Source organism: Cucurbita maxima, unplaced genomic scaffold (genome assembly GCF_002738345.1).
Source record: "Cucurbita maxima cultivar Rimu unplaced genomic scaffold, Cmax_1.0 Cma_Scf00005, whole genome shotgun sequence".
NCBI lineage: Eukaryota > Viridiplantae > Streptophyta > Magnoliopsida > Cucurbitales > Cucurbitaceae > Cucurbita > Cucurbita maxima.
This window is the reverse complement of record NW_019272021.1, coordinates 4,669,065-4,680,301: the sequence shown is the minus strand read 5'-3', so window position 1 is coordinate 4,680,301 and position 11,237 is coordinate 4,669,065. Positions and strand designations below refer to the sequence as shown.

General features: G+C 40.2%; 4 protein-coding genes across 7 annotated transcripts; 2 read left to right on the top strand and 2 right to left on the bottom strand.

Moving 5' to 3' along the window:
- Positions 1-13: 13 nt before the first annotated feature.
- Positions 14-1,533, bottom strand: LOC111480096 (protein CDC73 homolog). The gene is made up of 3 exons (XM_023125054.1): positions 440-1,533; positions 252-334; positions 14-138 (listed from the first exon to the last, which is right to left on the bottom strand). The coding sequence occupies exons 1-3, from the start codon at positions 1,485-1,487 to the stop codon at positions 46-48; spliced, it is 1,224 nt and encodes a 407-aa protein (XP_022980822.1). The 5' UTR covers positions 1,488-1,533; the 3' UTR covers positions 14-45.
- A 357-nt stretch (positions 1,534-1,890) lies between these two features.
- LOC111480066 (uncharacterized N-acetyltransferase p20-like) lies at positions 1,891-2,482 on the bottom strand. Its single transcript, XM_023125012.1, has one exon. It carries the CDS (start codon positions 2,456-2,458, stop codon positions 1,952-1,954), a length of 507 nt encoding a protein of 168 aa, XP_022980780.1. The 5' UTR covers positions 2,459-2,482; the 3' UTR covers positions 1,891-1,951.
- Positions 2,419-3,402, top strand: LOC111480065 (uncharacterized N-acetyltransferase p20). 2 transcript variants are annotated; one of them, XM_023125010.1, is made up of 3 exons: positions 2,490-2,536; positions 2,697-2,746; positions 2,797-3,402. In XM_023125010.1, exons 2-3 carry the CDS (start codon positions 2,735-2,737, stop codon positions 3,343-3,345), a joined length of 561 nt encoding a protein of 186 aa, XP_022980778.1. In that variant the 5' UTR covers positions 2,490-2,536; positions 2,697-2,734; the 3' UTR covers positions 3,346-3,402. The 2 variants fall into 2 exon arrangements, with proteins under 2 accessions (XP_022980779.1, XP_022980778.1); XM_023125011.1 differs by having other exon boundaries at positions 2,419-2,536; positions 2,697-3,402.
- A 208-nt stretch (positions 3,403-3,610) lies between these two features.
- Positions 3,611-11,237, top strand: LOC111479301 (folate-biopterin transporter 1, chloroplastic-like). 3 transcript variants are annotated; one of them, XM_023123859.1, is made up of 9 exons: positions 3,611-4,034; positions 4,731-4,939; positions 5,282-5,346; positions 5,470-5,632; positions 9,144-9,292; positions 9,790-10,032; positions 10,150-10,318; positions 10,409-10,501; positions 10,593-11,237. In XM_023123859.1, the coding sequence occupies exons 1-9, from the start codon at positions 3,776-3,778 to the stop codon at positions 10,887-10,889; spliced, it is 1,647 nt and encodes a 548-aa protein (XP_022979627.1). In that variant the 5' UTR covers positions 3,611-3,775; the 3' UTR covers positions 10,890-11,237. The 3 variants fall into 3 exon arrangements, with proteins under 3 accessions (XP_022979627.1, XP_022979629.1, XP_022979628.1); XM_023123861.1 differs by lacking the exon at positions 3,611-4,034 and adding an exon at positions 4,195-4,276; XM_023123860.1 differs by lacking the exon at positions 3,611-4,034 and adding an exon at positions 4,575-4,643.

Sequence of the window (11,237 nt, the reverse complement as noted above, 5' to 3'; positions counted from 1 at the left end):
GGGGGGGGGGGGGGGGGGGGGGGGGGGTGCACCATGGAACTCACATCAAGAATGCGACCGTGACCTCACAAATTCTTCTAGCCTATCCCACACCTCCAATGCTGCAGCTCTGTCTTGGTGCCGCTTGTTCTTGCTAATCTGTATAAGGAAACATTATTTATTACTAGAGGCCGTTGCGAAAGAACAAAAGGGAAGAATTAACTACAAGGGGGGCTGGCTATGCAAACAGAAATAAGCACATAGAAGATTACCGAAATAATTCTAACATTCCACTGCTTCACATTCTTAGCTGATTCCAAACTGTCGTCTTCAAATCGCATATAAAATCCAATAACTGCAAGATATTCAATCCACAAACATCAGATTAACTTTTGATCTTATGAAACTTAAGAGTTTTAAGAAACAAAAACAACCCATTTGAGATCAATAGTTCACTTACTTCTATTGAAAATCTCAACATGGTTCTTATAGGGCCAATCTTTAAACTGCCATTCCTTTCCCAATACGAAAACAGCTACAACACGGTCCCAATCCTCTGATTTCAGAGCCGAGGGTTTGTCCCTAACCTCGTACGCCGTCACCACTCTATCTCTATCCCTACTGAACTTCTTCTGCACGGTCACACATTCAGGCCTCACCCCTTTCATCTGCTTAACCTTGACGTCCGTGGGTATATAAACACCATCTTCCAAGAACTCTTTCACATTATATATTGTGATTAGAGTCTGAAAAGCACTCGGAACCAGAATTATTGGCACACCTTCACCAATTTTTCCTCCCTTCAAATGCATTTTCGGTTTCGGATTCGCATCATAACCCAAATCATCACCATACCCCACCAAACCCCTGTCATCGGATCCCATTAACCTACTCTTAGCAACCAAACCATCCTTCCTCTGCTGCGATTCAAGACGCTGCCTCTCCTCCTCGCGCTTCGTCGACGCCACAAGCACGTTGTAGAAATTCCTATTCTTACATTCCAACAACGATTCTCTGTCCTTCAACGGTCTCTCAATAGCCGTAATCATCGCCATATAATTCACATTGGTAGAATCCTTTAAACCGTCGACCTCATCGACCGCATCGATGGCTGCGCCAACAACCACAGGGTTTTCAGGGCGATACTCATTCGCAGAGGGCAAATCGGGAAACTTGGGATTTTGGTGGACAAGAAGCTCAATGGCGTCGGAGGAGGAGACCTTGCCAGTAAGATAATCAAGCAAAGGCTTCCGGTCCGGGAAAGTAACCGAAGTAACTCCCTGCGTGCGAGCGTTCTGAAGATACTCTGTGTGCTTGACAAGGTGATTTTGGATGTAATAGACGAGGGTTTCGAGTGTGTAAAGATTGCCCTGTTTGGAGCGGTAAGCGGTTTCGGCGGCGCAAGGGAACGAATAGTCGGAGGCGAAACGGAACTCGTCGTTGACGCGGACGATTTTGTCGAGCTCGCCTCTAATGGTGAATTCTCTGAGAGCTGAGAGAGGATCCATTAGCAGTGCAGTAGTTTTTTTCCTTTCAGTTCTAATTGTAATTGAATTTCGAGGCTAGTTTTGTAATTTCAAGTCTTTATAATTGGGCCTTTGGTCAGCCCAAAAAACTGAAAATATATTGGGCCTTTGGTCATGGCCCAGTAAAATTTGAAAATAATACGGGAAACCATTTTCTAAAACGCCACGTGTTCCAATTATTTATTTTTATTTTAAAAACTACCCTAATTTTACAATTTACTTTTAAAACTACATTATTATTGAATTTCTTCCTGAGATTTTTATACACATAGAACAATAAAAAATATAACATATTTTTAAAAAATTAATTATTCAATATCAATATACTATTTAGACTTTATAAATTTTAGGTAATACATATTTTATTATAAAAAAAACTAATACATTCATAATTAATATTTTAAATTATTTATGATTAACTATTAATATTCTATAATTATTTTAAATTATTCGAGATCAGTAGAAAGAAGACTAAACATTACATAATCCCTAGTTTGCCCTTTCATCACTCCATATTTTCTCAGAACGCCTTCTCTCTGAAATCCGGCCTTCTCCACCACTCTCTGAGACGCCAAATTCTCCACATCCACCAACGCCTCCAACCTCTCCAGTTCCGGCCGCTCCACGAAAATCCTCTCCGCCACCAATTTCACCGCCGCCGTCCCAATCCCTTTCCCCCAAAATTTGGATCCCAATACGTACCCTAGCTCTCCCCTGCACCGGTCCCTCGCTGCCTCATTCGCCGTCACCGAAATCGCTCCAACCGGCCGCCCGTCGACACAGATGGCTCGGTACCAGGGGTGCGACAGGACTTGGTCGTTGATATACTTTATGGCGTCCAATTTGTCCTGGTAGGGCTCCCAGGAACAGGATCGAGCTGCTTTCTCGTCCGATGCCCAAGCCATGAAATCGTCGATGTCAGTGAGATCTAGTGGCCGGAGAGTAATTTCCATGGCTGTAAGGTTTGTAGTTGCTGTGCTGGGGATTTCAGTGGGGAGTTATATAGAGAGGAGAAATGGAGGAAGAAGGTGGGCGGAATTTTCGTTCTAGAGAGTCAAAATTGATTTGCTTGGTGTGGACTCCAAGTTTACTATTTGTTAATTGATCTCTCGTATGTTGATGATTGGTTTGTTTTTGGTAGGATAATTAGAAACTTGTTATGAATTTATTTGATTTATGTTCAAATATATATATAGCCGCCATAGCCGACCAAGTGAGAAATTTGATCGATGGACAAACAATTTTGTTCAATCTGTCCAATTTCCCGTCCAATTCAGACTACTTATACCATTTTTTTAGTCCCAATGTCTTCAACCATAATTGCCCAATGAACCCATCAACAATCTCCGTCCGCCCGTTCAATCTCTCCGACGCCGACGACTTTCTCAGGTGGGCCGGCGATGACAGAGTAACCCGCTATCTCCGATGGAACACAATAACCTCCAAAGAAGAAGCATTAGCTTACCTAGAGAAGGTCGCAATCCCCCATCCATGGCGGCGGTCCATTTGCCTGAACGGCCGTTCCGTCGGGTACGTTTCGGTCAAGCCGGAATCAGAGGAGAAATGCAGAGCGAATATCAGTTATGCGGTGGCTGCAGAGCACTGGGGAAGAGGGATAGCCACGGAAGCACTGAGGGTGGCAATTCCGGCGGCGCTGATAGATTTCCCGGAGGTAGTTAGGATTCAGGCGCTGGTGGAGGTGGAGAATGAGGGATCACAGAGGGTTCTGGAAAAATTGGGGTTTTGCAGAGAGGGGCTGTTGAGGAAATACGGATTTTGTAAGGGCGAAATTCGGAATTTTATTGTTTTCAGTTTATTAAGAACTGATCAACTCGTGTGATCAATTTAGTGAGAATATAAACCAAAATAAAATTTAGAAGTGAACTTAATATTTCAATATTACTTTCTCCTCGGAGTTATTAATTTCAGTTGTTATTCTAATAGAAATGAATAAATTTTTGTATAAATAATTTCGCAACTAGAAAATAATTAAATTATAGGTTAACCCAATATTTTGGGTTTATTAAAAAAAATTAAAAGAAATAATGAAAACCCCATTTTATCCTCCAAGCACAATAAAAATAGCAAAGATTTTGGCGCCCTACTCCCACGGCCACGCAAAGGCAACCGATAATTGATATCGCCCCGATACGCGTCGTACATCTCCGCCCTGGCGCAGAGAAGAAGAGGGTCAGTTAAGTCATTTCCCTTCTGATTAATCACAATTAAGTTTCTAACCCGAATTAGTGTCCTTAATTAAATATTCCTCCATGGCCTACATTTTAATACCCGCACCCATCATACAATCAGTCTCAATCTCGCGCTTCGAAAACCCAATTCTGTCCTTCCCTACTTCCTATAAGATACGCCGGAAGCCGGCTCCTCCCGGCTTCGGAGCCTTCAAGCGGAGTCGACAGCCGCCATCGTCGCTGCTGCCTTGTCGGAACAGTCCTGAAGACGACATGTCTGTCGCCGTTCCCATGTCGCAAATGGACGAGGATGACGAGTCATTGCCCAATTCTCGGAGTGGTAAGATTATAATTGTTTTGTTCTGATTCGTGTTGTAATTTGTGGAAGTACACCATTTATTGGTGTCTTTGGAAATTGGAACTTTCAGATTTGAATATGAATTGTTTGTTTGTTTTTTTAATTATGTTCTGTTGCCGAGAATAGGTTACATGGTGCAGCACAAAAGATATTTCGGAATCTACGACGAGAGCTTTTGAAATATAAATGTTCATTAATTGAGCGGTTTCTATGGATAAATAGAGGTTCAATTCGAGTGGCAATCTTACTTAGCTTTCGAAGTTAATCGTGCTTCGTAATTCATTTTTTCCAGAAGAATTAGTGTCAATTACAGCAAGGTAAAATATACAAAAATAATTAGAATCTCCGGAGTTTAGGATGGGATGATCTCTCGCGTGGATAGCGAAGGTTGATTAACAGATCACATATATGGACTTATGTTTCGGTTGATGAAGGATTTAAATAACTTTGGATTGAAATTTTGCTTTTATCGTGAATTGTGCTTTTTGATGACCCCTTCAAGAAGAGCTATGGGAGCTTTTATATACAACGTTGATGTGATCCTCGAGCTTGAACGCGTTAAAGTTACATTTGGTTGCTTTTCATCATATTGTTCTCAAACCAGGACACTGATACATTTTACCTTTCGGGATTCTTAATCCACTATGCATCTTACTTCTTGTTGCCTGTATGATCCAGGTAATGACAGAGAAGGATTGCTTCCGTATAATGGTAAAAGTACTGCTCATAAGAAGTATTTCTCGAGCACCATTAAAATTTTTGGGGTGGACCTATCTCCAGATAATGTGGCTGTCGCCATGGTTTATTTTGTTCAAGGGGTTTTAGGCCTAGCCAGGCTTGCGGTCAGTTTTTACTTAAAGGATGATCTGCACCTAGATCCTGCAGAGGTATATACTATATAGTCCCTTGATCATAAAAATTTAAGTTTTACCTACAAATGTATGATGTGAAATCTTTGACCTACCTTAATGGTGCATGCTGATGGTTGTATATTGTTAACTTTTCACATTTGTTTTCTGCTCAGTATTTGCATATATAACTCATCTTTATTTTGCGCGATATAGACATTCTCCTTTGTGGCGTAAATTTCAATGAAGTAGATCATTTCTGTGTCCTTTTTAATGTCTTTATTATGTGTATGAAGGTTACTTTGGTTTCAAAATTTTGTTTTGATTAAGGCAAAAAAATTGTGGTAATTAGGTATCTGATAAATGTTATTTATTGACTAGACAGCTGTAGTATCTGGCTTCTCTGCATTTCCGTGGCTTGTCAAACCTTTATATGGGTTTATCAGGTATAAGTGTCTTTCTTCTTTGTTTCTTCTCTTTATCTGAGTCTCTAACCTAACTTCCTCAGTCTCACACAGACGTGAAAAGAAAGAAAGAAAAAATTCTAACGAGTTTTTGGGTGAATGCAGTGATTCTGTTCCTCTTTTTGGTTATCGGAGAAGATCGTACTTGATTTTATCAGGACTGCTTGGTGCACTTTCGTGGACTTTAATGGCCACACTTGTCGATAGCAAGTATGGTGCTGCTTTCTGTATACTCCTTGGATCGCTTTCTGTAGCATTCTCAGATGTTGTAAGTGCCTTTTACTTTGCATTTATTTTCTCGCTTTTCGTTAGAGTGCCTTTTCAGCAATGATTGTTATGGAGACCAGAATTTAGGGCTGGTATCCTAATAATTCATTATTTATAACCCCCAAGGGGCGGCACATTGGCAAGGGCTTGGGGTCTCTTGCTCATACCGGTTGAGAGGTCCCAAGTTTGAACCTTCGACTTTACCAAAAGCCCTTGATGTCTCCCTAGTCCAGGCCTTGAGGCAGGCGCATGTGTCTCTGGGTACAGGGAAGTTCAAGTTCCGATTCCCGGTTATTAAAAAAAAAACAAAATCATTAATTTTATAAAACTTTCACTTGTCGAATTTCCATTTTAAGTGTTGGAACTTTGATATTGTTGTTTGTTAAAGTTGGTAAGATATAAAAGCGTTGGTCGGTATTCTTCCATTTTGGTTTATATCGTGGCATGGCAACACTAGCCAAATAGACATCACATGTTCAAATCTAAACAACGTAGGTTCAAGTTTATTCACCTTTTGGTTGGTCCTCCCAAACCTTGATCATTGATCACCTCGTAGTTTGTATGACTGGTTGATGTAATTTTCCCATTGCACAACACAAGAAGTCAAGTTTTTATCTCATTTTGTGAAATTTAATTTTTATTTAATATCATAATAAATGACTTGTTTTTTTAATGCTATTTTTTACTTTTAGTGAACTTCATTAAATTATTCAAATTATTTTTCGAAAAATAATGTTGTGACTTTTTAGGACAATCAATGATTTTTCCCTCATACGTCTGTTAAAAGCTTTAGCTGAAAATGCTATGGAAGAACTCGATTCACAACCACAAACCATGGAAGATCTCATCTTTTTGTGACTATATTAATTACTTATTTATGAAACTTGAGAAGGGGAAATTTGTTGTCTGACCAATAATGTAGTAAGGGAGTTGAAGAATCACACCTCCATTATGAATTTTGACAGCTCCCCCCTCCCTTGCCATAGATGGTTCGAATGAACCCTCATAATTGTGCTCTCTTGGAACGTTTGAGGCCTTGACTCTAAGATTAAAAGAGCCCTTATCAAATGCCTTCTTATCAAGACCAACGCCGCCTTTTTTATCCTCAAGAGACTAAGTGAAGCAGTGTGAATAGGCAGTCTTATGGAAACGCTATGTAGTTCTAGGCATATTGCTATGGTTGCTTTAGATGCTTTTAGAAGAACTGATGTTATTATCATCTTATGGAACGATTCATCCATGAAGGTTATAGAAGTCATTGAAGGTACTCATAATATCATTGTTGATCTTGTTCTCTCCCGTAGCTATATGTTCTAGTTAACAGGGGCGTGTACAGGCTCTTAAAAGCTACTGACAGAGCAATCTTATGGACAGAACTCTATGACATCTTCCATTTATGTTTGGACCACTGGACTTTAGGAGGAGAAATATAATGGCAAGTGAAGCACCAAGAGTGTGAGACATCTCAACAAGTTTATTGATGATTCTGTCCTCGTTGGTCCTCCCCTATCAAATGGTAAATATTTTTAGTCTAGTTTCCATGATAGGAATTCCATGCTCTTATTGACTGATTTCTCATTACCGGCCCTTGCATTGAAAAATTCAACGCTGCTATGGTGGAGAGGCTCCCCCATACTACATCAGACCACTGCCTGTTTCTCCTTACTCTTGGTTCTCAAAGATGGGGGGCTTGGAGATTGTAAGTTCGAAACATGTGGGTGGATCCATTACCAGTATTTTGAGAATTGGTGGTAAAACAACCATTTGACAGGATGGTCAGGTCACGGTGTTACACAGAAACTCAAAGCACTGTAGGATGTATTAAGAGAATGGAACTGAGCAACCTTCGGCTGTATAAAAGTCGAGAAAACCAGCCTAACAAATGAAAAACTGAATTCATGTGCAAGAGGAATTTCAAGGGATCAATCCATTCTTGACCCAAAGAAGAACTAAGATCAAAAACTGGCATCGAGACACAGGAAGGATGAAACCCATCAATTCAGTACCCCTACCTATCTCAGGAGTTGCAAAGAGAACTTTATTCAAGCTGGGGACTTGAACTGGAAAAATTGATTTTGTGATAGTTGAGATGGATGACTTCGAAATCGTGTTAAGGATGGATTTCTTGCTCGAATACAAAGTCATTCCTATGCCCCCAGCGAAAGGTTTAGTAATAATAGGGTCTGACCCCACCATCATTCAGACTAACACTTATCAACCAAAAGACGTGAAGATGATGTCGGCGCTATAATTGAGAAGGACATTGACATGGTTGATCGAGACTTTCTTGGTGAGTTAGTGACTGCTAAAGGGTTTGACCCAAAGTGGAGAAGATGGATCCGGGGTTGTATCTCTACGGAAAATTATTCTATCATCATCGACAGAGAACCAAGGGGTAAGATCATAGACTCGAGGGGTCATTGCCACAGCGATCCCCTCTCGCTTTTCCTCTTTACAATTGTGGCTAATTTCTAGTCAGATGCTATCTCAAGAACCTAGAAGAAGTTCCATAAAGGGTTTTGAGGTTGGTGATGGGATTCTCTCCATTAACTACCGGCAGTTTGCAGATGACAGCATCCTCTCATCTTGAATAAAGATATGCTTACATCCCCGAAGAAGCTTTGGGCCTTGGCATATGTGATAAAAAATCAGAGTTCTTGGGCATCAATTTGTCATCTGACACAGTATCCCTCGCCTCTGCCTGCATGTGTTTTATCATAAATCATAAAAGACAGTATCCCTCGCCTCTTAAAGCCGCCTTCCCAAGACTATATGCTTTATCATTTGAAAAGACAGAACCATTTATGAAATGGGAAAAATGCTTCATGGGATTTGGGCTCCGGCAACAAGTCCCAACATAGATGATCAATGGAATTAGATCTTGGATACTAAAAAATTATCACCTAGTGGCCATATCCTGCACAAAGATCTTTACCCCATCTTAGGGAAAGGCCCTTGTGAGAATTTTCATTTGGAAACTTAGTCATGGATGCATCAGTACAGCTGACGCCGAGCTTAAGAAAGTCCCATGGCTCGTCTCCTCTCCAAACTGGTGTGTTCTATGTATAGAAATGGAGAAAGTTTGGTGCACGTTTTTACTACATGTCAATTTGCTCACTTTTACTGGATGAGAGTCTTCTCAACTTTCAACGGCCACATTGCTCTCCAGCCTTTCCCTTTTCTTCACCAGTAAGACAGAATCAGGAGAATGGGCTTTGACTCGATTGTATAATGTTAATGGCTGGCATTTCCCCCACTAAACGGTCAAGTTTGACCTTTATGAGCAAAACTATACTGTAGCATTTTCTTTAGAGAGAACAAACAAAAGCTACACTTTAGGTGAAGTATATGTTTTTTCTTGTGAGTATAAGAATGTCAATATTCAATAGTGTCCTATGTATCTCTCTCTCTCTTCAATCTCCTTGACAAAGGCTCATCAATGTACATTAGCCATAATTACACAATTTGCAACCTAGGGTTTCTTTTTCTGATACATCTGAAGTTTGGTACAGGTTGTAGATTCCATGGTAGTTGAGAGGGCTCGTGGTGAATCCCAAAGTATGTCAGGATCTCTTCAGTCCTTATGTTGGGGGTCTTCAGCTTTTGGTGGAATAGTGAGTTCCTACTTTAGTGGTTCACTGGTGGATGCATATGGTGTAAGGTACTGTATTTCTTCATGCATGGATGTTACAACTTACATAGAGGGAAAATTTTACTTTTTTAACTCTAAGCTTGTTGAGTTGAATCAAGTTTCACACTTTAACTTTCAATTCCATTAAATTGGACCCTAGACTTAAATAGGTGTAATAGTTTCTATCATTGATTCAATTTCTGCTAATTTACTCGCTCATTTTAACAAAATGTAATGTAAAAATCTTCATAAACTCACTAATTTGAAGAATAATGAGTGACACAAATTTAAGTTTGATTAATGAAAATGTATTTTATTTTTAACGATTTTTCAAATGAAACCTTAACAGAGGATAAAAGTTGAAATACTTTTCAAGTTCAAGATTAAAATTGTAGTGCTTATCTAAGTTTGGGTGCAATTTGATTAAATTGAAAATTTAGGATAGAAATTGATACAGTTTGACAAGTTTAGTAATAAATTTTGGTTTTTGGAGTTGTGAATTCTAACAATCGCTTTGGGTGTCTCAGGTTTGTTTTTGGAGTCACAGCTTTGTTGCCATTGATAACATCTGTGGTGGCAGTTCTTGTAAAAGAGCAGCCTGTGAGAGGAATAAATCGTCCTTCAGCTAGCTATGATTTTCTTGGGAGCTCAAGACAGCACGTTGTTGAATTGTGGGATGCTATTAGTCAACGAAATGTGTTTCTTCCAACATTATTTATTTTCTTGTGGCAGGCAACACCACAATCAGATTCTGCCATGTTCTTCTTTACGTATGGCCGTTGTCTTTCTACACTTTATCCCCTTTCCACATTTTAGTCGCTTTAAAGATTTTCTGCTCTCGGCATCTAATTTATATCTGAATAACCGTGGGTTTAATCTTTTCTCAGCACAAATAAACTTGGATTCACTCCCGAATTTCTAGGGCGTGTCAAGCTTGTTACATCAATAGCATCGCTGCTTGGCGTTGGGCTTTATAATGGATTTCTTAAGAAAGTTCCTCTGAGGAAAATTTTTCTAGTAACCACCATTTTTGGCAGTGCACTTGGAATGAGCCAGGTCTGTGACATGATGGAAACATTTCACCTGTTCATGTTCGTGGTCCATTCTTTGTTATCTGCTTATCATGTTTTTCTGATCATTTTCTAGGTTCTCCTTGTAACGGGGTTAAATCGTGAGTGGGGTATAAGCGATGAGTGGTTTGCGATTGGGGATTCGTTGATTATAACGGTTCTTGGTCAGGTAATATATACTTTAGTACAATGTTGCACCTAATCAAGTGCCATAGATTTTCAGCAGAATTTAGTGAAGTAAATTTCTTCTTTTCCTGCAGGCGTCTTTCATGCCTGTTCTTGTTCTAGCAGCAAAATTATGTCCAGAAGGAATGGAAGCCACACTTTTTGCAACCCTCATGTCCATATCAAACGGAGGGAGTCTGCTAGGTGGCCTAATTGGTGCCGGTTTGACGCAACTGTTCGGCGTCACCAAAGACTCGTTCGATAACCTGTCCACCTTGATAATCCTGTGCAACCTTAGTTCACTGTTGCCATTGCCACTGCTCGGCCTCCTTCCCAAGGAATCCCCAGACTCAAACTCAGAGACCACTGACATAGAGTTGAAGTCTAACTAAACTGTAATTGCTCTTTTAAGCATTGGCAAATTCTTCTTTGAGGGAAGATTGAGGGACTGGAGATTATGATTAGGATTTAGGAGGTGAAGGAAGGGGTGTTACACGTCAGATAGCTGCCTCTTAACGATGAAACAAAGACCCCCTAAATGGGCTCACCTTAATCCATAATGGAGCCCATGTGGCGAGCTGACTTTGTTCTCCACGTGGGTGGGCCCTAACTCCCTTCGCTTATCCAATCTGTGCCCCCAGTTTTTGGATGGAAGTTTGATTGATATATGGAAAAAAAATAATTGAGCAAGGGCAGACCACCCCCCACACGGCCACGTTATTGCTCCTCTGATTATTATG

Excerpts from the sequence above, each read along its gene's own strand:
- LOC111480096 (XM_023125054.1), bottom strand. The coding sequence starts at position 1,487 with ATGGATCCTCTCTCAGCTCTCAGAGAATTCACCATTAGAGGCGAGCTC. Across the intron at positions 335-439 it reads TGTTGAGATTTTCAATAGAA|TTATTGGATTTTATATGCGA; the intron begins GTAAGTGAACTA and ends AATATCTTGCAG. Across the intron at positions 139-251 it reads GGAATGTTAGAATTATTTCG|ATTAGCAAGAACAAGCGGCA; the intron begins GTAATCTTCTAT and ends TTCCTTATACAG.
- LOC111480065 (XM_023125011.1), top strand. The coding sequence starts at position 2,421 with ATGTCAGTGAGATCTAGTGGCCGGAGAGTAATTTCCATGGCTGTAAGG. Across the intron at positions 2,537-2,696 it reads AGAAATGGAGGAAGAAGGTG|TATAGCCGCCATAGCCGACC; the intron begins GGCGGAATTTTC and ends TTCAAATATATA.
- LOC111480066 (XM_023125012.1), bottom strand. The coding sequence starts at position 2,458 with ATGGAAATTACTCTCCGGCCACTAGATCTCACTGACATCGACGATTTC.
- LOC111479301 (XM_023123859.1), top strand. The coding sequence starts at position 3,776 with ATGGCCTACATTTTAATACCCGCACCCATCATACAATCAGTCTCAATC. Across the intron at positions 4,940-5,281 it reads TGCACCTAGATCCTGCAGAG|ACAGCTGTAGTATCTGGCTT; the intron begins GTATATACTATA and ends TTTATTGACTAG. Across the intron at positions 5,633-9,143 it reads CTGTAGCATTCTCAGATGTT|GTTGTAGATTCCATGGTAGT; the intron begins GTAAGTGCCTTT and ends AGTTTGGTACAG.